Below are 26475 nucleotides of genomic sequence, written 5' to 3' on the forward strand. Positions count from 1 at the left end.
AGCACTACAAGGACAAGCAAGAGTGTAACTGTGGGCAGCAGCAGCCTGTTAAATAAAATACGGCCTTTACTGGTTACAGACAAAAGTAAAACCTTGTACTAGATGACTTTGTCTAGCAGAGAGCAGCAGAGAGCCAGAGCTGAAGGCCCATTCTGACACAGATCCAGCTCTTCAAAAAAGCCAACTACTACCCCAAACAAATTGCATCCATCTCTGACACAAGAAGCATCACAGCTCTCCAGAGCAAATGGGCAAAGCGGGATCCTGACCACCACAGCATCAGCAGAGCCTGCAGCCTCACTTTTTCACATTCCACATTCCATTGTGCCTCCAGAAGGGGTGGGCTGCCGGCAGCTTCCTAAGGATAGAAACAGTTGCCCTGAAGACACACAGGCAGCCTGTGGGACACCAGGGAGCATCCCTGCACTGTACTGTGTCCTTAAATATGCACCACTACTGCTGGTAAGACAGATCATCCTGTACATGCAATTAGAAGAACAATCAGCAGACACAAAGCCTACTGCATGTTAATTGACACAGTCAGCTCTGACAGCTCAGTACCTTTGAGCAATGGATCCTTTATACAAGGCAGTGCTCCAAAGCTGACACTGTCACACAGACTACACGTTCCCAAAATTGCGGGGTGCATCACTGGTGCAAGCATGACATACCACACATTTGGTTCGTAAGTCTTTTAAGATGATACAGGCAAAAGTAAAATTTCACAGCCCTTGACAAAGCACAATGAACAGGAACAGTATTTTATATTGCTAACCTCTTCTCTCTATAAATATTCAAACTGTCAAAGCTGACAGCATATTCTACAACCTACAGAAAGACAAACAGTATCCTGAAGTGACTGTGTCACAGGGCCATAGCTTGGAATGAAGCTCAGGACACCACAGAAGCAGGACAGGCCAAGAGGTACAGAAAAGTGACCAGTTAGATCAAAACTGCTCCACTATTCAGCAGCTTACACGATATGCCATCTCCTAGGATGTATAACTGCTTAGAGCTGGGAGTACTATAAGTGTTTTACTGGTAGATCCACACTAGGACTATATCCAACAATCGACAATCAAACACTGAAGAGCCTGCAGGAAATCACTCTGTATTATCAATAAAGTCAGCTCAACACAGCTTTTACTGTTCACTGGAAGAAACATCTGCGGAAATAAAGTGGTTTGTCCACTCTCCTGCTCACATAAAAGATCCATTGCCTACAAGATGCAAGGCCGTCCCCCCCTCCACGTCACCCAGGCAATAAATTAGGACTCTTAATATTCACACGCACGCACACCAAATCAAAATGAAATTCCTCACAACCCTAAAAACCATACTTCACACACAGCACTTCCATGAAAGGCCACACTATGCTCATTCATACACAAGCAACTGCCTGACAGAGAGTAGGCATGCCTACTCATCCCAGAAAGGTGGTGCTGGAAAGGTGACTGAATTCTGAAAGATGTTTTAACCACCACTAAAACCCTCTGAAAGGAAGACAGGAGGTACAGACTTTTTAGTAGTGCAGAATTACAGCCTCAAAATAAATAGGAGTCATTCACTCCTAAATCTACCTTTTTGAGGCATCCAAAACCCCTTGTGATGCAAAGAGTCCTTTCAGGGCCTTAGTCCATAAAGATTTTAGGACTAACATCTGTACTCATAAGTTAAACCTTGTCTGGAATCATTCCCAGTCCTTGGAACATGATTATTGTCTGCTAGAAGGCAGCTAGGACATTCCCCAGCACCAGGCTGTGCCAATTAATGTTCTCCCACACAATTCCCAGGTTTGAGACCATTGGGACCACTCGCACTGGGCAGTTCAGATGCAGCCCCCTGCCCTAGTATCTAAGAGTTGAAGAGTATGGACAAGGCAGTCCTGAGCCAGTTGGACACAGTGCCTGGGAATGTTCCCAGGCACGTTTAATTTATTAGGAGGGAGGCAGCCAAGACATATCACCATTTCACCTTTAATATGCAGACTGCCCTCAAACTGCACTCTAGAAGCACACTTCAGGCTTTGTATTTTACCAAATGGGGGGTGTTGGTTTTGAACGCACTGTAAACTGAAGCGCTGATAAGCCATCATTGTTTCCAAAATATAATTTGGCTCCTGTGTACAAGATGTATTTAAATCTTTCCTGTGTAGACAGGGCTTAAATATACTCCAAAATACAAGCTTAAAGCTAATATACTTCCTCTCACCAGAGCAGACGCTTGCATAACAAGGAGCATTTTCACCACTGTTCTCAAAACAATTTGGCTGTTGACAGAAACAAGTCAACATTTGGTCAACAATACAACAGCTAGTTTTTTATCTTTTCAACACGAGCTCAGAATAGCAAATCACCACAGTCTGTGGCCTCCAGCACTCCCAGAGCAGGCCTGCTTAAATTGTTACTTTTGCAGATCCCACGAAGTAAGTGAATTTATTACAAGGGACTTCAGGGATATAAAGCATCAATTTGGCTCAGTTTCCCAGGTGATCTGAAGGTCCAACAAGAGAAAACTATTTCCTAGAGAAAGGAGAAATGATGAAAAAAAAATGCTTGCAAGGAATAACAACTACTCTTTGAGACCCAGGGATTTGTAGGGAAAAGTTAAAGTCTAGTAGGTATCTGATTGAGCTGCTACATACTAAACTTAGGACAACTGGGGTTTGGGACTTTTTGGGACTGACCAGAGGACTGATGAGATGAAGAAAGCGTCACACAAGCTAATACTGAGTGGAATTGAAGCTACTTCCAGTGGAGCCTTTCCCTAAACGGAAAGGGTTGCAAGAGCTGGTGTTTCAACCTGACTTTTTATCTGCTTATAGCAGCATCTTAGATCATATTATACAATTCTGGCAGGATGAAACTTTAATGTGGCTATCAGCATGCAACAGCACACAGTATGCCTTCACTTCTTCCATTTCATCACTTCCTTTAACAGGAAAATCTGAGTTCCAAAAAACCCGCACTCTGAGTAAGAAATTACCTAAACAGCAAAGAGCTGTGGCAACGCTTCACAATTTTCAGATAAAATGCCAAAACTGTCTTTCTTCAGTAAGACAGAAAATAGTGACACACACAAGAAAAATGTGGACACAGGAAAAAAACTAAATATTAAAGATAACCCAAAAGTACTTGTATTCCCTTATCTACATGACATGGATCATGTCCTCAGTCAGCATCAACAATACAAACTATCTTAGTGGAGTAACAGTTATCTGTAAGCTTATTACAAAAACGGGACTATCAAGTCCTCATTCAACTACAGATGAATTACTGATCTGCCCATGAAGAATGAACACAGACAAACCTGGTTATTAGGACAAACGCTCATAAGGAAGCAATATAATTGCTTTAATGAAGGATATCCCTACTGGAGGAATTAACGTCCACATCAAAATCCCTAAGAACCAGATAAAAACTACATGGGATGAAGCAGTCTAAAGTGAGATGCTGTACTGACCTTCACAAGGCCAAAAGTACAGATAGGCATCATACCATCTGGAACACACTGCCAAAACCAAATTCTTCTATTTGTGATACGATTCGATGGTAAAGGACACTGCAAGATAAGGCTGAACAGGGTAAGATGATGTTAGTCTGTGACAGCACAGCCTCATCTCAGTCAGTGCAGAAAGACAGTTACATCTTGGCTTGCAGCTGCAGGAACTGTTAACTAGAAACTTCAGCAGTTGGAGATGTAGCTACACAGAACAATCCACAATCCCCTCACTGATGTCCAGATGCCAGCTACTAAAGCCTGCTGGTACTCAACCTAGGCCGCTTAATTAGGATCAGTTTCTCAACACAGCTAAAAGCCAGATGTACTGACTTGCAGATCTAAGCAAGCATGTGCAAATACTGTTCAAATATTCGTGGCCACAACATCAACAAGCTGGTGCCTACGCACGGCACTGCGCTGCACACACCAAGACATCCCTGCATTTTCCATCCCTACACTTTCCCCAAATGCCTTTGCAAAACAGCAGATACAACCAGGGATAAAGGTGGTAGGTCTTGTCAATGATACTCATTTTTATAGAGATGCTGTTTCATTTGGGGCTGTAGCTGAAAGAACCTGAAGCCAGCACAATTTAAACAGTACCCTATGTGCACCAAAACTACCACACACGTGCTTAGACTTGTCTCTGTATATCACTGGTTGTTGAATTTATTACCAATTTTTACTGAGAGATAGAATGAACAAATAATTATCCTACCACTATATACAGTTTTGGCAATACTGTGTGCTCAAGGTACTTTTTATACTAAATGAAGGGCTTGCAACAAGCACAGCATCAGATGAAAGCAGGCAGAACCCCTTCAAAGATATTTACATGTGAAGTACCAGAAACTCTATGCAGAAATGGTTAAATATTGCCACAATTCATAACTGCAGTTATACTTTTCTTCCTTGAAGTCTTGCAAAGTGGAACAGCTCTAGAGGAGCTAAAAAGGCACTGAGTTGACAGCCTCCTCTTTACCTGAAGTGGTAGCACTAGAAATATGACAAATAAAACCTGAAATGCAAATAGCATTGTGCTAGTCAAAGACAATATTCTAGAGAAAACATTACAGAATGGTCTTGGACATTTAATTTGCTTATTTGTGAACTATTACATTAAGCCCCTAACTTCCTTCCTGAATCTTCAACATCTTTCAGAATCTGCAGCCACTAACAAGTTTGCCAAGTTCATGCTCAAGGCAATCTTTTCCATTTGTGTTTCTCCTGCACCTTATAATCATGAGCCTTTCCTCCACTAAATCTAATTTGTCTGCCTCTATTTTTTCTGAGGCATTTGTAGGGTTGGAGCTGTGGCTGAAACGAAAAATAATTTCAGCAATCTGTGACCGTTCTCCATTTTATCTGTTTTAAAGTGGTAGATAAGAATGAAAGATAAGTTTTCCAGTTCTAGAATTCTCACGCAAAGTCCTCCCTATTGCACTGAGCCTGACACCAGTTTTCACTTACATTTTTACTCAAAGACTAAGCACCAAAAATGCAATAAAACCATAAATGATGATCGGGTTTTTCACTTGAACTAACAAAGTTACTTAGCACAAGCACACAAATATCTTTATACTAACCTAACACTTACCAGACTTACTACACTGACTTAGGCTCTGGTTCATCACTGGTGCACCTAGACTGAAGCTGCACTCCTGTGAAGACACTGCCCATTACGCTCCACTGATACAACCTTTGAGAAAAGGCTCAATGAGTCAACGGATGAAAGAACAGAATCCTTCCTCTCACACCAGTTATCTTCTCCTTGATGCAACTGAGGTTCAAGAGCAGCTAAGGTGACACACCAAACCTTGGGAGCTAGCTCAGAGAGGGTCTTCAAGGTCTCCAGTAATAGGAAAGACAGAACTGAAAGGCTTAGGTGTAATAGAGACAAAACAAAGTCAGCAATTTAAAAAGTTCATTGGTTTACATGCAGTATTGTATTCAGCACAGAAAGTTCCTACCAAATCTACCTGACCATGGTTTCCTTAACTCTGGGTTTCAGATGAAAATATGAGTAGCTGCCTTTATATTCTGACTTGATGGTCCTTTCTATATACTAACAATTAGCATTTTACACTATTACAGCCTAAAATGCCTACAAACCAGAGAGCACCTGTCTCTGCAAACAGCCCCTCAGCGAGCTGTACAGACAGCTGCCTGAACAAAAGCTCTCTGTAAAATCCAGTTTGGCAGGCCTAAGTGTCTCAGCTACTGAAAGGTATGTTGCTCGTGGTTTCTCTTCTCCATGCTGGGGGTGACAGGGGAAAGGTTACTTGTACTATGCTCACTGAGAAAACAAAGTGATCTGTAATAACAACACTAAGTTCCTTTCATGAGATATCCTACCATACTCCTTCTTTGAATCACTTCGCATCCCTGCAGAACTGACCGATGTTTTCTCTTGCATCTCCATCATCCCAAATTACAGTGACAAAATGTCATCTGCTCACTTAAGTGCACGTAGCCAGGCACACACGTTCATCAAACGGAATGACTCGAAGCTACAGCAGTTCACTCCCGCTTGAGAATGACGTGAAGTTACACAGAGGTCTTGATCTCATTTTCTTGCAACACAAAATGCAAAGATCCAGGAATTCAGTATGAAATAATGACTTCTCTTTCAAGCACCTGATAGAGGGATGAGCTAAAACTTCAGGAATATCACATAAAAAACACTAGCATGAATTTTTCTTAAAAAAAAATTAATTATTTACACAGATCTGCAGTGGCACTTGTCCTTCAGAGGAAATGGACAAGGTTCTTCCATGGAGACCATTCTGTGGCAGAAAATCAGGCTTTCTACTGTGGGGTAGAAAACCAGACCCCTAGAAAAGTTCTGTTAAGAGGCAGTATTAGCAACCAGAGGAAATAAATATTTACATAACTAGAGGTGGACAGGCAGTTTGCCATCAGATTCTCCAATTCTTCAAAGGAGAAACAGAGCCTGATAAGTCTAGGAAAAGAATGTAACGTAATGCCTAAGACAGTCCTGGACTCCCAGAAAAAGTTTTTGCAGAACTGAAAGCAGAGACTTCTCTCTCAGCAAATGGCAAAACTGTCAGTTGGATACTCAGCTCCTACAACTACGACACCTTCCTCAAGTGTCTCCAGACCCTCAGATGTACTTATTTAAGCAACTGGCTTTATAGTGATAATAAAAAAAATAAAATAAAAATAAAATACTAAAACTGGTTTTCCTTCTCCCCCAGAATTCAAAATCAGACTTTTATTCTTCAAGCACATGCAACACAGATTACTTGCTCAAAATGGTAACTGTACCTTCTCTCCCTGCCTCCCTCCTCCCCACGTACACATTCAGGACATACTACATCCAAGAAAAAGATATTTATGTATGTGCATATTTAGTGAAATATAAATCAGGAACCATTACACAACTTCTCATCTTTCAGAATGCTTTCACGAATGAAGTTTACATAGAACTTTATAAAGTATATTCAAAATCACTACATCAAATACAAAATGCAGCATCTGAACCGAGGAAAATGACTTAATAACCTTCCTTATAAATGGATGTATGCTAAAAAATTAACACATCAAAATAGCCAGAAAAGCAGGAGGCACAGGATACAATTAACCTCTCTAACACTGTGGGAAAAGAAAAAAGTCATTGAATAAATCCCATTTACTTCAGGTTAAAACTTCAAGGATGTCCACAGGGGACACAAAAGTGGAACGTGATGTACAAAAGATACTCTGTTAGAGCCCAACATCTGAGCTTCCCAGTGCTCCTTTCAGGGCCAGTAGTTAGTTCCTTCCAGTTTTGCAGAGTGCCAGGGCAACAAGTCATCTTGATGAACAGTATATGCTTCTGTTGCCTTTTCTAAAGGCACACTTCTCCTGGTCACATGTGCAACAAACTACCTACTAAGGCAAAAACTACAGATATAAGGCAGGCCTCTTCAAAGCACTTTATCCTCCTGCCTACTCCCAAATCCTGACACGCTAGCCCAGTGCTGCCACAAAAAATAAAGCAGCCAACAACAATCAGTGTTACCTTTATTTTTCTCTCAACGCTAAGAGATGCTGGAAGGATAGCACCTCCGAGTTCAAGAGCAATTTTCCCAGGATGCCACAGACACTAAGGTGAAGTAAAATATTTCTTTTTTTGTTGTCCATATGGTCTGTTCAGAGGCAGACTCTACATCAAGGAGTCTTTTTACTCTCTCTTCAAAAGTCAGGTGGGGAGCAGACCTTGAAAAACTTCTGAATGGCAAGGTCGAGCAGCACAGAGATGGTGTTCAGGACTGGGAAACAAAAGACATGCAGCACAGCTCAGCCTTCCTCAAGACTCAGCAGGGAGCTGGCCACAAGTCTTATGCTCAGAGACCAAAGATGTGGAGCATGCAAAAGCAGCCTACGGAAATCATGAGCTAAGAGCTTCCTTGGGAAACTTGCCCAGCAGTTCCCTCCTCTCAAACAAACACCACAGCTTTCAGCAGCTCTGATCTCACAAATGCTGAAGCAGACTTACTGGAGATAAGAACCAAAGCACAGAAATACTCCCCCTAATCACATGCTCAAAAACAGCCACAAAACCAGTGACTTCTACATGCCCTGCATCTAGTGAAGATGACAAGTGCACAACAGCATTCTCAATGGTAGCTCTCCGGAGACTAACCAGGCATGGGGTGGAGGGAAAACCAACAACAACGACACAAAAAACCCCCAAAACCAAACCAAACAAAAAAAAAATAAAAACCAATAATAATAATAATAATAAAAAAAGTAAAAACCTATTATCACATGGACCCACAACCGCTGAGGATGTGGATGTTTATGCTTTAAGATGGCATTCCTGAAATGGTAACTTGGAATTCCTGCTCTCATTCATTACAGTACTATATCTAATAAAGGTTTTCCGACTGCTGCAGTTTCTCATAGTATCTTTAGAAACTTAAACTATTCTACAGTAATAATCAGGCAGCAGGTTGAATTGACACCCAGGGCTCTGTACCATTCTGAACAGACCTTAAGAGACTCAGAAGTGTCCAAGGACACACTACCTGTGTATAAAGACACATCCATCACAATACTGGCTGATATATCCACAACAAATTGGTTTGTTAATAGCAGAGAGAAATCTCACAGATCATATTTTCAACAGGCATTAAAAAATAACCTTTATCTCAAGTTCTCTAAGCACTGTTAGTCACAGTAGGTGTGCTGAAAGCTGGTCCCACAAGCTCACAGGTACAGCTACCAAGCAAGGGCCAAGTCAAATAATTTCTGTCGACCAGTCCATCATCTTCCAAGTGGGTGAGTGGCTGATGCTGCCGCTTGCGTGGGCTGTTTTGCAACTCGTGGACAGCTGAGAAAACACGAGATATTTTGATTAACTTTCTCAAACTACTGTGTCCACGGTCCTAGAAAAATATGTTAACTTGGCAAGAACAACAGTTACAGGTTCTTGTGACACTTTTTTTCAAACTGATGAATTACACACCCATTTCAAGAAACAAACATGCACAGGATATACAATGTGATTTGCTCAATGCAGGGAGGTCATTACACCCTGAGTGACCCTGCTGCAGCCCAAGCAATGCACACCTGGCAGAAAACTGGTGAAGCAGAGAATACATTTACCTTGATCCACATCTCTGTGAAAACTCAGGGAAACATCAAATATTACATTACTAAGGCATATGGTGCTTCCTACAAGGTATTTCAAAGGAAGTTAAAAGACTGATGCTCAGAGGAAGCTTCCTCAAGCAACATACTGATGGAAGAGAACTGAATGGTACTTGTGCCAGTCACTGTTTGCTAAATAAATACAAAATTAAGTCAATGATGTTACCAATACTCCAGGAGAGTCCTTATTTTATGAGGAATATTAAACAAAATCCACAATTAGCAAGGAAACTATAAAAAGGCTTGAAGAGTTTCACTGTTCCCATGCAAGAAACCAGTTTTTTATTTATAAAATGCACTTAGCCTGTTTGCTGAGATATTAAATTGCCTTATCCACTTTTGCTAAGGCCAAATCAATAAACTAATAGCAAAGCTGCCTAACCAGAGGCCTCTGTCTCCCCAGGCCCAGAAGAGAATACAGCACCCCATATTAGTTAGATATGCCAACAGAAAAGCTGAGTATGCAGGACACCCCTAGAACAAGAATCAAAGTCTGTTTCCTGAGCTCAGGCAGAAAGGATGTGTTAAGAGCATGGCCCAGTCCTGAAGTCTTCGACATCTTGCTCATGATCCACACCCAGGACACACACCTGAAGACGATGCCGACAAGCGCTCTTGCCTCACACGCAATTGCTTAACAGTTAAAGCCCTTTCCCAGGACACCCAGCAGTTTCTTTTTCTCACTCCACCTACGAGGAGTCAACCCTGACCTACCAACACCTGTTCTCTGCTGAGGTGGCACTTGCCCTGCTCTCTCTTTTTCTTTGTCCTGTGGCAGCCAAAAAGATGGGAGTTTCAAAGGCTCGAGGAACATTAACCAAGTAAACGGTTATGTGGCTTCTTGTTGGCAGGAGAGCAGATTAAATCCTTCTTGGAATGCCTGTGGTTGTTGGCCTCAACACTGAAGGGCTCCCACATGATGAACAAACACAGTGACACTGGACTCCAGTAAAAATGTCTTCTCATCATTGAATAGAGTATTACAGAATTTTTTACATGGCTCCCACCAATGCAGCTTGCAGCAGGTGCAGTACTTTACTAGGTCTTCTGTTTTCCTTCTATATTGAATCAAAAAAGGCATTTTCATTATTAGCTTTGTGGAATTCATCAGTATGCGCATACTTAAACTCTTTCCCTGTTAAGTTTATATTCAAAATCCACCCCCTCCCCATAACAGAAGGGTGTATTTAGGATAGAAAGACAGAAATGAATTATCAATGAGCTCTAGTGTCTGAAGGCTGTACTGGAGTAGGCTTACATGAACACAGCAAGGTTCACAAGCCACTCTTAGAAAATGCAGGTGGAGTCCCTGAGATGAACATTTGATTTATCTATTAAAGAGAAAAGATTTTTTCTACCGAACACCTGAGAGTCAAACACCATTTCAAACATGACTTTCAGTCTCACAAAGCCACAAGATTCTGCATCAGTTCATATCAGCCTTTCTTCATGTTCAAAACTGCAAAATTACAGCATGAATTAAAATTTTTTAAGTATCAGAGAAACTCAACTTGAAGCCTCCCACAAAACTAAGGGGAAGTGAAGACCTGTTCAGGGAGGTAACTCACTAATTCAACTAACCAGTAACTTGAAATTCTGCATTTAAGCAAAAGTCAAGGGTATGCTTCTTTTGCACCACATTTTTCTCTATCCGGGAGCCAAGAAAACAGACCCAGCATCCACAGAGATGGTCCATTTACCTACAGTTACGAGCAGAGATTTTAAGTAAAAATTTTCACCTCTTCATCTACTGAAACTTGCTTTTACGTTTTGTAATGAGAAGCCACGACTTGGAGGATCTTTTTCTGAACAAATGCTGAAGTCAGACCGCTGTGCAGCCCTTGTTCAAGGGGATTTCCCCAACTTCATTGTTCTTCTGCCAATTTCGAAGCATATGCAGCGAGATGTGAACCTACTCCAGCTCCCGATTGTTCTCTTGCATCCTGCCAGTCGGCGTCAAACAATGCATTGTGACAGAAGCCAAAGAAAGCTGCTCATGACGAGACTACGGCATTGCACACAGTAAATTTTAGAAGTTTTCCACCAATCAGCGCAGCAGGCGAGTCAGAGTAAGTGAACAAAAATAAGGAGTAAACAAGGCATGGGAAATTACTTTTATTAAATTAGCAGGTGTAGATTACAAGCAGGATTAAATCAGTAGGGAGCCTATTAACCAGCTATTTGTGTTCAAAGCTGCAGCAGCAAAAGAACTGCAGTATCTTGTTTATCCCATAAATTCTTCCTGGACTAACAGCCTGAGCTACACATTCAGGAAGTTTTTCCTCTAAAATTGGGTGGGTTGTCATAGAACATTCACACTAGTAAAAACAACACTCAGGTGATTTGTTGCAGTACCAAGAAAACTAAATTGGCTGACTTCTACAGTAGAGTATAATGGCTGGATATAAAGACATGAATTACCACAGCAAGCCAGGGAACACTTTTGCATTGACTGGGGCTGGGCACAGACAGATTCCTTTATTGAAGAAAAAATAAATACTATTTATGAGAAAATTTAGGGGTCAGTATTGACAATAAAGCATAGTCAACATATTTTTCTTGAGTTACTAATACATCTTCTTAATGGCAGCATGAACTGCCACACGCAGACATCACTCTTCCAAGTTAGAGCTTTCTACCAGGATTGACTGAGCAGGTAAGTCACTAAAGTAATCACAGGCAGCTATTTTTCATTTGCCTAAAACTCAACAGCCCCAGCATCAGTTGTTAACCTGACAATTAACTGCATGGAAAAAATGAAGCAAGCTTTAACACTTATTTTTGATTCTGACTCTTCCTGCTTCTTATCATTAAAGCAATCCTAACGAGAAGCAACAGTAACTTGAACATAAAGAAATCTCACAAATTCCAACAGCTCATTTCAATTTGTTTTCACATCACTGATACTACAGCAGAAAAAACATACCTTAAAACTCACTCTGTAAATAAATAATACAGCCTACAGCAGTGAGGTGAAGGTGGCATTATCACAAACCTTATGAAAAAAAAAGTCACGATTTATAGACTGAAAAATTACAGCAAACTAAAAGCTTCTAAGGTTACCTGAGAAAAAACAGCAGAGCCAAGGCCAGAATCCACATCCCCTGAGCCTTTATCCAGTGCTCCGGTCAGTACACAAAATAATCCCCGGAATTCAACATTTTTTCCTCCTGACTCGAGAGACAAGCTCCTTTGAACTATACAGCATTTTGCTACTGGCCAAGTATCTTGCACATTGATATTTTTACACGTTGACCTAGCTCAAACAACACGCCAATACTTTCTGCTTGGCATACCAACTCTAACAAATTATGTGGGTAAGTCACATGGCTTCCTGAATTGCACGAGCTTAAAACTGGCAGCCCTAAGTATCTTTGTTTAATACTCTAAGACTTCCTTTTTCAGGATGACATCATTCTAAGATGCTGTAACCTGAGCTATGTCTACACTACAGCTTAACCTTAGCTACAGCAATTCAGTCCTTAACACCAGCCACAGCTGTGCCAAAAACCAAGTGAAGTTATGTTTTAGTTACATAATTAAACCTTTAGTTTATAATTAAACCTCACTCAATTACACTGGAACACAACTGCTACTCTTAATTTCAATCGACAGGGATCTTAAAGCTCATCCAGTCAAACTCCCTGCCATGGGCAGGAACATCTTCCACTAGACCAGGTTGCTCCAAGCCCTGTCCAACCTGGCCTTGGACACTTCCAGGGATGGGGCAGCCACAGTTTCTCTGGGCAACCTGGGCCAGGGCCTCCCCACCCTCACAGGGAGGAATTCCTTCACAATATCCCATCTAACCGTGCCCTCTGGCAGTGGGAAGCCACTCCCCTTATCCTGTCCCTCCAGGCCCTTGCCCAAAGTCCCTCTCCAGCTCTTTTGGAGTTTATATACCGGAAGGGGCTCTAAGGTCTCCCCAGACACAGTGGAGAATATCAGGAATAAAGCCTTATTGCTAAATGGCCAGTCAAGTAGTAAGTTGTAGTAGAGGAAAAGGATATCATGAGAGAAAAAAACCCATTATCTTAAGCATATATTAATTCTGCATCGTATTCTATATATGATATACACTGACACTATGAATCAAATAGGAGAAAGCAAAAAAAAATTAACTTTAGGCTACAACAGTATTTAGTTTCTTGGCTTACTCTGCTTTGACCATTCACTGCCCTCTGTCACACCCCACCCATGATGGCTCCTCTCAATAAACAGGACCTGGAGACACTTTTGACCAGTTCACAAATGTTTTTACTAAGAAATGCTCAATGCACTGTTTTCACAACAGGCTTCAAAAAGGCATTTATTTAAAGTCTCTTTCTGAAGAAAAGCACCACCAAGTTATCCAGCTCCTTCCCTGAGTAAGCATATAAAAAAAACGTATAATTCAGGAATACTAATACTAGACAAGCTGGTATTTCCATGTGGTTAGTTTGTCTGAACAGACTCATTTCTTCCACCAGCATAAAGAAATTGAGAAATTTGTGAGGGACTACCAGTTATGTACATCTTAAGTTTAGTTTTTGATAAAGCAGGCTGAATTGATTTTTAAAGTAGTGTTAAAGAAAATGCCTAGGAGTGCTTTTCAAACAGATGGAGGTTACACTACCAACACTGTCTTATTAACTGCTAAACTTGAGTTCAGAAATTAAATTTCAGAGACTTGAAGTAAAACCTCACGTGAATTTTTATTTTCCCATTATATGTCCACGCAGCATCTAAAGGTGTTCTGCAACCCAGAGTTTGAATGTGTCATTTTGCACACATGTAATTAGGGCCAGCATCTTTTTGTCTATAACCATATCCTTTAGTCTTTTACAGAGAGCAGAGACAATATTTCAGTCCCACCATAATTATGGGACTGAAGAGCAAGGGCAGTTTGATCCTCCTCCTACACAGTTCCAGTGAGCACATCCAAAGTATTCCCAGCACCAGATATCACAGGGAGGATCGGGGTATTATGAAGCTAATCTTGGCCAACACTTCTCAACATCTCAGCTCTCTCTTGCTTTACTTCCAGGAGAGATCTCTTTGGCTTTGTTCTAAAGCATTAATTTTATTGAAATTCCAACAAGAGAAAAGCAGAGGGGCCTGTGCTTCATCCTCAATAATCCTGTCATCAGAAAAGGGAGTCAGTTTATCAACAAACAAATTACAAGCATGTTCCTCCTGTAATCTCAGCAATAAAAATAGTACTTCAGTGAATTCTGAAGTACTGTCTTAAATATACTTATTTTTGAAAGCTGAAGATGTTCAACTGTCTTGAAACATTTAGAGAACCAATTTACATCTAAGTGAATGCATCCAGACAGAGATATAGTACGCAGTTTGAGGGTATTCTTTATATATAAAGCTATGATTAAACATCAATGTCCATCCCCCAGCTTGAACAGAGAATTATCCCAGCTCTGCTACAAACTACTGGACAGTGCCAAGTTCTCTTTCTGGGAAAACAGACTTCACCTCTGTCTGGACAGCAATGTTATTTTAGGATCTACTATGCCAATCCAACTGCCTAGTGCTGTCCTCTTTGCTAACTCATTCATTGCTTTGCAGATGTTGGGAACTCTTCTAAAACAGTTTCCAGAGAAACTTTCCCTCCTCCCCAGTTTAACTCCTGAAATCACCCATCTCCTACGGCTTTAACCCGAGAAGGAGCAAATTGATTTCTGTATTGCTATCCTCCGAAGTAACCTATTTTGGGGAATGATATTACAGCTTGAAAACAATCTATTCCAGAAGCCACATCAGCTTGACAACTCTGCTCTACTGGTGATCAAAAGCATTCTCAAAAGTAGGTTACTGCGTGCAGGTATGTGATCGCTTTCCTGACAAATACTCCCAAGGAATTCAAGAAAACACGCTAACTGATGGAACAAGTTCTATTCAAGAAAAACTGTACTCTTTACACCTAAACTAGAAATTACTTTTTACTCGGGTATCTGAAGAAAAAGGCATCAAAAAGCTGTAATTTTAAAATATTTCTTTGCTGTCAAACAGTAGTGCCAATCAGTTGTCCCATCTTTGAACAGGATGTTTCTTTGCCCAGTAGAAGACATCAGAAATACGACAAAATTAAGATATATTGGATTTTTTCCAGGACATCATAAGCAAATATAAGAGAAGTAGTTAAATGTCAACAGCATTATTCACTTTAAAATCAAGAGCAGCCCTTTAAGCTCAGAAGTCACATGGAGAAGAAACTCTTGGATATTTAATTCACAAAAAATACCACCTAAACAATAAGTAAACCCAAAAACACTACAGCCTTCAGAGGCAGTCAATATATATGACATATATCATTATATTTTTACTTTCTTAAGGAAGAATCAGGATGTGATTGGTTCCATGATAGCAGTTTAAAAAATTACCAAGCTTCACTATTGGCTAAAGTGAAAAATATACAAGTATGGTTTTAAAATATTTGAAAGATTACTACTTCATCCTAACAAGCTCAAAGGAACACCAGCGTTAGTGAAGATGGTCAGTAATTCCAATCAACCACTTCTTTGCCTGCTTCACATTCCCAACACTCCCTCACAATGTTCCACATTCCCAAAACCATGGAACCCATTGTAGAGTTTTTTTCTTTGACTCTAGATGGTACAAAAATTCAGAATTCATCTCATATTGGAAGTAGAAGCCAGGTGCCTTAGAAGTTTAACTGTGGACTAAAAATGCCACAGATCACCTACATTGCTGATGTCAGGATTTGAGCCCCTCTCACTCTCTAAGTCAGAACTGGGAGGCTGCAGAAAAGGAAGAAAAGATACGCTTCTGAAAACAATAGCACAGGGATGCTCTCCTCATCTTAAATGAGGAGGACAGAGGGCACATTTAAGACTACATTCTCTGCATACATACTGAACCGCAAGAAAAAGCATTTTTCAGATAATATCAAAACTAATGTCAAAGCAGGCTGCAAAGCAAGACCTTGGCAGGAGCATTAGCCTTCACTCTGCTACGGAAGCAACTGCTGCATTTCACCTCAGACTCTACAGCACCTGCACGGTACCAGCACCCCAGCAAACAATCTCTAAATTGGGATTGAAGAAAATTGATCTTAAAACCTTACTTCAGCCAGAAATCTGCCAGATGGCTTTTCATCAACAGTCAACACCACTTTGCTTTTGCAACGTAGTTTAATATGAAGCAGCAATAAAATTTACCTCCTGTGCAGAAACTCAGGTCCTCCCATTGAAGCTGAGATTCAAGTGTTAAGTATCATTCCACACACACAGTATCAAAAGCAAGTTTACATAATAACTGTAATATAACTACTACTATTAAAGTCAACAAAAAATTATTGATATTAATAGTAGAGAGTTTAAGTTATCAATCAGGAAGGTGTTTGATGATGCATCAAACCCTTCTACACTACCGAGACGAGTACACAAACACACGGAAAAAGAAAACAGAGATATACTGTTATAGATGCATGTTTTAGCCGTATCCTTCCTCACAACCAGGAATAGCCTTTGTCAGGGCACACATCAGAGCTATATTCAAAGCTAAAATAAATGAAAGCTAGAGATGCTGGGAGTGATGGGAGGCACCTATTTATCCTCCTGCATAGACTGGAAGAAAAGAGAAGGTGCACCTATGCACTGAGTAGTTTCATGGCCCAGTTCAACACCGTATCCTGCAGACCGTGCCAGCAGTAGAACAGGGACACTGCCTGCAAGGAGATGAGACAAAGTAGTGTTTTGAGGGTGCAGTAACAGGTAAGGGAAAATACAGGGAAAGATGGACTCTTCTGGGGAAGAGTCAATTGTTTTGACATGCTAGAAACGAGGATTACACCTGCCTGGGGAGTTCTCCATATAGGCAGGTCATCTCCATTATTACTTACCCTTCATATAAGATTAAAAACCTAATACAGTTGTCACATTACCCAAATATTGGCATGGAGGCAGAATTCAACCTGTGATACAGATGAACCCAGCTACAGCTCATCCCTCACCTTTTTTGCTTTTGCTTTTTTTCAACTTTAAAAACATAGGAGATACCACAGTCCAGGTCAACATTATCTTAAACTTGACCTGACTAAACTCTCTTATTAGTTGTACGTTATCAGGCATTTTGCAAAAGCAACTGTTTTATGGCCTTATTCAAAAGCAGCAAAAATTAAGCATGAAGCATATCTATATTCTTTTTAACACAAAAAACCCACACAGCTGATCACACCAAAATACTGGCACGCTGAAACTAGTTATTTGTGTTTCCCCACTTTGGATTCCAACACTCTGTGCTGTCACCAGTGAAACAACTTTTTAAATAATAAAGATAGACTATGAATTATTCACCACATGGCATGGCTTGATTTGTAAAATGCTTGGATTTTAGCCATCACTAGTTACAGAGTTTTTATGGACCGGGCTTTGAGGAACCTTGTCTAGTGAAGATATTCCTGCACATGACATCTAGTGAAGACATCCCTGCAAGGGGGTTGGAACTAGATGATCCTTGAGGTTCCTTCCAACCCAAACCATTCCAGGATTCTATGATCCAACAGAAAAATCCAGGCTAATAAGAACGAAAATGCTCCACTGGAAGAAGGATGTTCATGCTTTTGTTTCTCTTCTTGTGCCTATGTCAAAACTGCAAGGGAAAGAAAGCATGAAGGCAGGATCTTAAATGCCACCAAATTCATCACATATTTCAGAAAAGTGAACTCATGTGCCAACATTTAGTTTCAGAATACACAGGGATTATGTGATTAGAATCCCACTGGCTTGCTGGGAGGATTCAGCAAGATAACTACAAATTACTTAGAGGGCTAGTGTCAAAAGGACCTCTGTACTTATTTAGCCTCTGCTCTAGATTACTGACCCACTTATGAAGAGCTAAGCACCCCTGCTGTGCAATGCCAACACCCACTCCATCTGTTTGCTTCTGCTTTCTCAGAACCTCTATTAGTCTCATAAGAAGTTGTGTTAATTACCACATGAGCAGCTTCTGTGTAGTACACACAGGATCAGCCTCCCTTAGTGTGTAGTCACCTTGACACACCGCACAGAAGCAGCACAACCCTAACTCAGCAGGATTATGGACGACATACAGTAAGAAACGCAGATTCCCGAAGAGGTGATTTAAGACAACTTCTGTTCAAACTGCTCTCGGTTTCGAGAAAAGCTTATAGAAGTTTAGTTGCTTAAGGTTTCAATGATAAAAAAGCATAATAGAGTTTAATGCTGCATCAAACCCTGGAAACCTCCAAGGGAACCAGAAACTTGCGAAACCACAACTGAAACTTCTGTAGAGGGAATAATGTGAGAGTGGCAAAGAGAAGCATCCCACAACACTTGTCAGAATCTACACCAGATTAAACAGCATTAATGAGTAAAACTAAAGCTGGCTAAAAAAATCTAACACACACAAAACCCCTCCCCAAGCAGAACAACATTAGGAAAGCTAGCCCAGCTGTCACATCAGAACTGCATCTCAGCAGCTTGGCACCACAAACTTCCTGCTGACTAGGAAGGAAAAAAGTTTCAAATTCAGCATTTTATTATTTATCCCTGCTGATCTGCAGATCTTTAAGACATTCATTAAAGTGGGACTCAAGCAGTGGTTTCATTAACTTACTAAATCCAAGAACAAGAATCTCCAAGAAGTCATTACAGTACTGAGTTGACATTCGTTACTTCTTGGGAACCCAGACTACTGCTGTCAAATTGAAATAATATCAACAGTTCAAAAGCCAACTATGAAACTCAAAAATTCTCTATAGCACTGCTGGTGACCCTGGTATCATCTCACCCATTAATACCAAAGCCATTTCTTAGTTTAAAATTCAACCTTGTATAATAGCCAACATCACCTGAAGAACTCTTCCTGGTTTACTCCTAAGGTACTCAAGAAGAGTGAAACCCAGGTCCAGTCCTTTTTACAGCTGACTGGAAGATAGATGAGAACAGTACATCACAGCCCAGCAAGAACTGCTGGTCACAGAGTATAGCACAGCTTCTTACTCCATTTTAAGGAATTATTTACTATGTCTCCTTTAACACAAAAGGCCATGCAGGCATACTACTGCTTAAAAATAGTGATCTATTAGCCTATTGTCTGGATCTTCTAAAAAAATTCAATGTAGACAACTATCCTTCTGAAGTAGCAATACTTACTGTCCCAGTATCCCTGTGGGAGAGCTCTAGAAAGTCTAAGAGCTCTAGAACCTAGAGGCACACTTTGTATCAAGTGAATCTCTGTGAGGCAGATTTAACTGCTGTCATATGAAACACCTTCCAGTTAAGCACTTCATCTTTGTCATGGTACACAGAGTCATCTCAATAAATATATATCCCTACAGGTTCAAATCTTAGTCTGCTGATATACACTAAGACAAGAAAGCACTAATATTTTATTATTGATTATTTTTCACCTGGTAAAAGGAAGAAAGCAGAAGGGAAACCCAGAAGATTTTGGGACTACTCTAGAGAAGAAAATACAAGCAGAAGGCAGCATTAGAATCAAAAGGTGAAGAGAAAAGAACAGAATTGAAGAAGTCATTCATTCAGAGCATACTCATGCCTTTCTCAGACAGCTGTGTCAAATCTAAAAGAGAATGCTGAAACGATTATCAGATAACAGCTATAACACATTTGATATATGGAAATCACTACTGACACCAGTCAGATCTAGTTTGCACTATGATTAGTACAAAGTATAAAAGTAGCTGGGATGAATGTGCTCATACAGAAATAAAGCTCATAAACCAGACACAGTTTGTCTCCCCTAGAAATCATTTAAGTGTCAAGTGGCTAAGTGCCCAGAATACTCCTGTGCCACCAGATCCTCCCACTTTTTCATAGAAAAACACACCTGTGAAGTGACTTGATATTTCTGTCACACATAACGAGCTTGCTTGGGTACCTCAGTGGGATTTCTGTGCAACATGAATCGAGAGCAGACTGCATTATACTTACAAACATCACCCTTGCTCTCGCACAGCAGTTGCTATGAATTAAGCTGAGAAAGTCAAAGAGGTAAAATACAAGTCGTTCACCTAAATGTTTATACATACAGAAGCAGAAGAGCAATTCTAGAAATACCCCAGGTTATTAAACAAAAAGCATTTTCATTAAACAATTACAATAATTACAGTAAATAAACTGGTCTTCAGACAACCTGCCTCCAAAGATAAAATTCCCCTTCAAAAGGGAGAATGGAGGCAGCTTGTACAATTTAAATGAAACTACCAGATACAACTGAAAGTAATTAGATGACTGAAGTGTTGACCAAGGAAAAACTAGTCTTTTTTTTTTTTTTTAAGTGAAAGTGTCGGTTCAGGTATGCCCCCCCTACCCGATTATAGATAAGGTTATTAAATAACAGCATAAGGCAGTGCTACAAACTAAGAGCTGTGTTAGGCAGCACTAGAACACACACAAACAGAAATCTACATAGTAATGAAAAGTGAAATGAAAGAAATTGTGACTTCACAAAAAATGTGATTCAGTTATAAGCAAGCACTATAAAAATCCAATATAAGTTTCAAATAATTTTTAAAGAATCAAAAGCATGCACCTGATTTTTTAGTGATTTGTTCACAGATAGCCTAAACGTACATTTAGTCATTTCTTAAGTGGTTGTAACAATTTCAAACACAACAGCACTTACCTTGGTATTGTCACACATTTTGTATTGCAATTCTGAGTGGTAATTGCCTTCTCAAGCTCATCCAGCTGTCCAGTTTTCTTCAGCTTCTTGACCAAGCTTTTCACTGCTTTTTCACACCACTTTTCTTCCTGACCATTCTGCTCACCACCACCGGCCCCTCCAGAGCCACCAGCAGACTTTTTCCACCCCAGAAGTCTCTTCACAACTGGTGGAGTGAATGGCAGTATGGATGACATGACTTTCACCAGACAGAACACTCAGCACGCAATAAATTAGAGAGCTCCGTCCAATCCCTGAAAACACAAACCAAAACGAGACGTGTTAGAACTGAGGTTTCACGTGAAACAAACACCTCCCTCGTTACCAAATGGCATAGGGCCTCCCAAAACAAGTCAGATAAATGGTTCAGAAGTAGTATCATCATGGTTAGGAGGTATTTCATCGATAAAGTTCAAGTTTGCTACAGACTCTTCAAAAGTTAATGCAGACTAAGGTTACTGTTGGATCAGACATGCAATTTTTCCTGAAGTCTTTCCTGACTAAAGCAAACTTCAGCAAATACACAAGGTAACTGGACTCTAGCTTTGCACCTAGGCTGGCTGGTTTTAGTCATTTATTAATATTTTCCACAAGTCACTGACAAATTGCATACATATATGTGCATGTTCCACCCAGCTCCAAGTTAATTTAGCAAGTGAAATTGTGTTCCGAACACCATTTAGTCGCTATGGCTTGAGAGAACTCTTCCAACAGCCAGCCATCTCTCAAACCTTTCTTTTCCCATTTTGTTTGTCATGTTTTAAATAACTAACAATTTTTGTTCCACAGCAGATGCCAATTTCAAACTCACTAATAAGTCTGGTGATAAACTTATTCCCATCTAGAGTCCAGTGGCCCATAATAATGCAGTTTCTCAACAGGCAGCACTTAAAATCATCATGTATTTCAAAATTCAACAAACGACAGATAAAATCTTAGTTGGCAGGCACCTGAGTAGTAGAACTTTCCAACTTTGATAGCCTTTCATTCAGTGTAACCACCTGATCATGATATTTATATAAAATGAAATATTAAAACGAATGCTGAAACTTGAGCTATGTTTAGCATTCACTGCAACATGCACTTCAAATCGTTTAGAAGATAAATGATAGCCATTTGTTTTTGCAGCTTCCATTAGGCCAGTTTTAGATCTTAAAATGTAATACCTAAAACCAACAGGCAGACAGCTGCTAGAAATTGCTTGAGGACATTAATGTTCCTATGGATAGAAGCTGAAGTCAAAAATGTTCTTATTTCCAGGCGGTAAATGGGTATTTGAACTCTGGAAAGTTACCTTATTTCCAAGTGAGTTCAGTCAGCTGAAAATACCTTGTTTTAGCTAAAAGTTAACATCACCTTCATGCTCCTCGAGTTGAGCTTTGAAGGCAGCTTACGTGCCTCTCCACCCCATAGAGGCGCACTCCCCACATCTATCCAATATATACCAACTTCACCTTACTGAAGCTTCCCATCTCCAAAACAGCATGATTTAGGACACTTCAGCCTACAGCGTTCATGGTTAATTTATGCCTTGTCACATCTTTGCAGCTTCAGGGAGGACCAAGTCAACAAACACTAGATTATATTCTACAGTTAACTTTAAATCATAACCTCTCAACTTCCACAAAACAGAGCATTCAGCAGGGCATGACATTCAGTTTCAAAGAAATTATACCTCCATAAACCAGCTTCTCAGAGCACCTAAAGATACGGCTGAAGCAAGAAATGTAATTTTCTGAGGTCAAGGAGACAGAGGTTCCAATTAACAGGGACTCAAGATCAACACTGGTAACTTTATGCAAATACTCTATCCTAAAATCACAGAATCACTGAATGGTTTGGGTTGGAAGGGACCATTAGAAAACACTTCGTTCCAACTCCCCTGCCATGAGCAGGGGCACTTTCCACTAGAACAGGTTGCTCAAAGCAAAATCCAACCTGGTCTTGAACACTTCCAGGGATGGGGCACAGCTTCTCCAGGGAACCTGTGCCAGGGCCTCGCCACCCTCAGAGAGAAGAGCTTCTTCCTTACATCCAATCTAAATTGACCCTCAGTTTCAAACTGTTGCTCCATGTCTTGTCAGTATAGGCCTCGGTAAAAAGTCAAAGCATTTATTTTCACACAAGACTACAAAGAACTTTTATTCTTCCAATAATGTTACATTACTACAGAATTTGTCCCCAGTATTTCAAACTGCAGGTTTTGCTACCTGTAAAAGCATTGCACTGGAGCCCTGGCTACAGCAAACAAGAAAAATAAACTCAATAGCTAACATTTTTTAATTAAACACTGACTAGGACAGTAGAGGTACAGTTTCATAAGGAGTCAAGCCAACACAACACCTACTTGCCACAGGAAGCCTACTTCTCCTTCCTTTTTTCCCCTGTGGCACCACCACCTCCGCACCAGCGCTAATGTCCTCAGCCAAGTAAAGTAAAACAGTTTAATTTTGTGGGGTTTGCTGAGTTAGTTCTCTTTCAAGTTAAGGAGTTGCTCACACATGGTACTAAAGTACCCTAGGTGATGTCAGATAAGTTACAGGAGTGTGGAAGGACTCCAGTCCCAGCCTTCAACTGCAGTGCTGGTGTTGACTGCATCACTGGAAATGTGCTTTAATTTAGACCATTTATTCTGGTGACAAAACCAAATTAAGCAGCCTGACACGTTCTGAACTGTTCAAGGGCCTGGCAGTGAAACACATCAGACCCCTAATAAGCACCCTGAGCAGCTCCAGAGATGAAATAGGAGGCTTGCGTGGCCCCTGCTGGTTTAAGGAACATGGTTTCTAAAACAGGGAGCAGCAGCCACTCAGCTTTTTAAAAAAAGGCTTCAGCCTTCGAGCAAGGACAACACCGGATGGTTCACAGGCACACACATGAAACTCAGAAAGACCAAACCAAAAAGGACAGGCTTTAAAGATTGCATTCTAAAACAGCAGCAACTGATGGTGTAATACCTGAACATTAAATTCAGTGCTGACAGATGTAGGCAACCAAGTACAACTATCACTGCTGATCCACTCACCAGTTATTCTCCTTTTTACAGAGATCACTGACACTTGAGTATTTCCTGTGCTTTAGCTTCAAATCCGACACCTTTCAGTGCCACAGAATACTCCTTTGATTGTCAGCCTCAAGAAACACACACTTCAGGAGGGTCTCATTTACCACCAAGGTGGTAAGAGGCCTGTCTTTCAGAGCCTATTGTTCCAAACCCTCCAAACATTGTCAGATTAAATATGTAATATCCCCTCTTACCTGCAATATGGGTTTTTTTCCTTTGATCTAATTTTTCAGCTTTACAATACTCCTTGTGATGAGGTGTCCAGTTCTGTAGTATTTTCTCTCTTACAACTGATTTATATATATATATATGTAAAAATTTTTCTGTATTCTCTGGTGCCTTTTTTTTTTTTAAACCAAGATTTGCCTTTCTGCTTCAAATGCACATTAAATGATTTAAGTCTTGGAGCAGGAAAGAATTTAGAAATTCTACACATTTCAGTTTTTCTTTATATTTGAAGTCTCATACTATTTTGACATACTCAGAGGCAAAAAACCCCAAATCCTTCTTTTCTCATTTCCAAATGACTGTAAGCTCAGACCTAACTAACCTGAAGTTTCCAGATGCTATACTTAATTGTATCTAGTTGCCTTATAGATGTGTGTTCATCCAGCTTCTGCAGATGTCAGAAAGCAAAAGCAGATCTGCCACCTCCGTGAAAATTACCTTTAAAAAAAAAAATAACAAAACACAAAGGCACACATTTAAAGAGCCCTTTATAACAATGATTTTTCTGCAGCTTAGCAGCTATTTAACAAAAACACAACATACACAGCTGCGGACTAAGAGTCCGGGAGGCTTAAACTAACTTCTTCCTTCTAGCTATTGTTTTGCCATGTCAGGGATTTGCTGGGAGTATCAGTAAGAATTTCACCAAGTTATTCCAGTAGTGGCCCTGTATCTTTCAAAGGGTGAGCAGAGAGAATGTGACACAAGTAGGACAGGACTTCACTCAGCTTAATACTTCAGCTGATTGTGATGAGTACTCACAGGAGAGTGTTTCAGCTAGCCTATTTATGAAAAAAAAAATAAAATAGCAGTCTGCTCCAAGACTAGACCAGACAGTGCAAACTGTAGGGCATGGTTAGGTTGAATCATGGGCAATTTGGCTAAATGCAGATTTTGCAAAGAAGAAGCAGTAATGGTGCATCCAGCCTAGTGCTCCATCTCCAAAGGTGGCAAAAAGATAAGCTAATCAAGGAAAGCATGTGAACCTGGCTGTTTTCTGTACTCTCCTCATAATTCTTCAGCACCTCAAACTGTTACAACACAAAATTAAAGGCTACATTCCTACTTATTCCCTTCAGCAGCCATTTATGGACTTGCTGCCCACAAATCCACCAAACAACTTTTTGAACGTGCCTTCACAACCTCTTGTGGCACGCTGCACTAGTATTGAACTGCCCACTGTCAAAAGAACTACTTTCAGTAATTTAATTTATTCCCTCCCTAGTTTCAGAAAGTGACTCTTGTTCTACCATTGCAAGTTTGCTGAAGAACTGTTTGTGTTCATCTGGTCTGCAAGCTTCATGGTTCTGTACACTTGAATCACGTCCCTCCCTCAAACAGAGGGCTCTCAGACTTTTGTCTCAAGGAAAGTACCCAAGCACAGCTAACACAGTTTGGGATGCTCCTCTGGACAGATGTCAAGCCTGAAAGCTTTACTACTCCAATTAAATCACAAGTACTTGAAGACTCTGCATAAGGACTGATCTAAAGACCACAGAAAAAAAACTGTATCAGTTTAAGGTTATCTTTGCACTTATCTGTTTGGTCATATTATCCTAAATCTCTCAATGTAATAATTTAAATAAAAAGTGCAAAGACAGAAGTTTACACCCCATGAGGAACTGGAGGTAGAAGGCAGGGTGCCTGTGTCTGCTGCTGAACATCTAGCAGGAGCTCAAATAAAAATGAGGAGCCCTGGACCTGTGTTGGGTTATAACTGTACCCACCCAGACAGTCTCAGAGACACCTTGTTTATACTAATGGGTTTAGGAGTTACTGTTAAAGCTCATGTTTGACCAGCAAATCCCATTTCAATTCATCAACTGTAACTTTTACCTTCAAATAGATATAGTAATACAGGGAGTTTTGATCTCATAAAGAACAGTTCCCTCATACACCATCACTGTTGACAGTAGCCTCTTGTTAAAAACATTGCCCTATTTTTTTTACCTGGGACACATTCTTCATCCAGTAAAAAAAAAAAAAAAAAAGAAAAAAAAGAAAATATAAGATGCTTTTCCCCAAAATGCACCCCAAAAACAAGATTTGCCAATGCTGCAAGAAACATTTCCACATTGCTAAAATGGCATAAGATTAAATATGTAATACCCCCTCTTGCAATATGATTTTTTTGCAATTTCTTCGTAGTTAACAGCCAACCACCTCAAAAAACTGAGCTCCCATTTACAGCCTTTGCTTTTAAGGACCTCAGATGTGCTTTGCCATCACTTACTCTTTGCATTGTCTCCCCTTGGCTCACTCTCTTCCACTCAGGCCCAATGCCACAGCCCAAATCTCCATCTTTTTAAATTCTTGTGTACTATTTCCAACTTCCTCTACAACACACCAGCACTCAG

At 40.3% G+C, this 26475-nt stretch overlaps 1 protein-coding gene across 4 annotated transcripts in view; it reads right to left on the reverse strand.

Moving 5' to 3' along the window:
- The window catches only part of SMAD2 (SMAD family member 2), a 49509-nt gene that overhangs the window by 17472 nt on the left and 5562 nt on the right, over window positions 1-26475 (reverse strand). For 3 of the 4 annotated variants that reach the window (XM_027719989.2, XM_027719986.2, XM_027719988.2), the window contains exon 2: window positions 20788-21080. In XM_027719989.2, the coding sequence (XP_027575790.1) occupies window positions 20788-21023 (236 nt within the window). In that variant the 5' untranslated portion in view covers window positions 21024-21080. Of the gene's footprint in view, window positions 1-20787; window positions 21081-24440; window positions 24557-26475 lie in introns of all 4 variants that reach the window. The other variant, XM_039381164.1, reaches the window with a different exon arrangement.

This window comes from Pipra filicauda, unplaced genomic scaffold (genome assembly GCF_003945595.2).
Source record: "Pipra filicauda isolate LSUMZ 115617 unplaced genomic scaffold, ASM394559v2 scaffold215_size1667880_pilon, whole genome shotgun sequence".
Taxonomy (NCBI): domain Eukaryota; kingdom Metazoa; phylum Chordata; class Aves; order Passeriformes; family Pipridae; genus Pipra; species Pipra filicauda.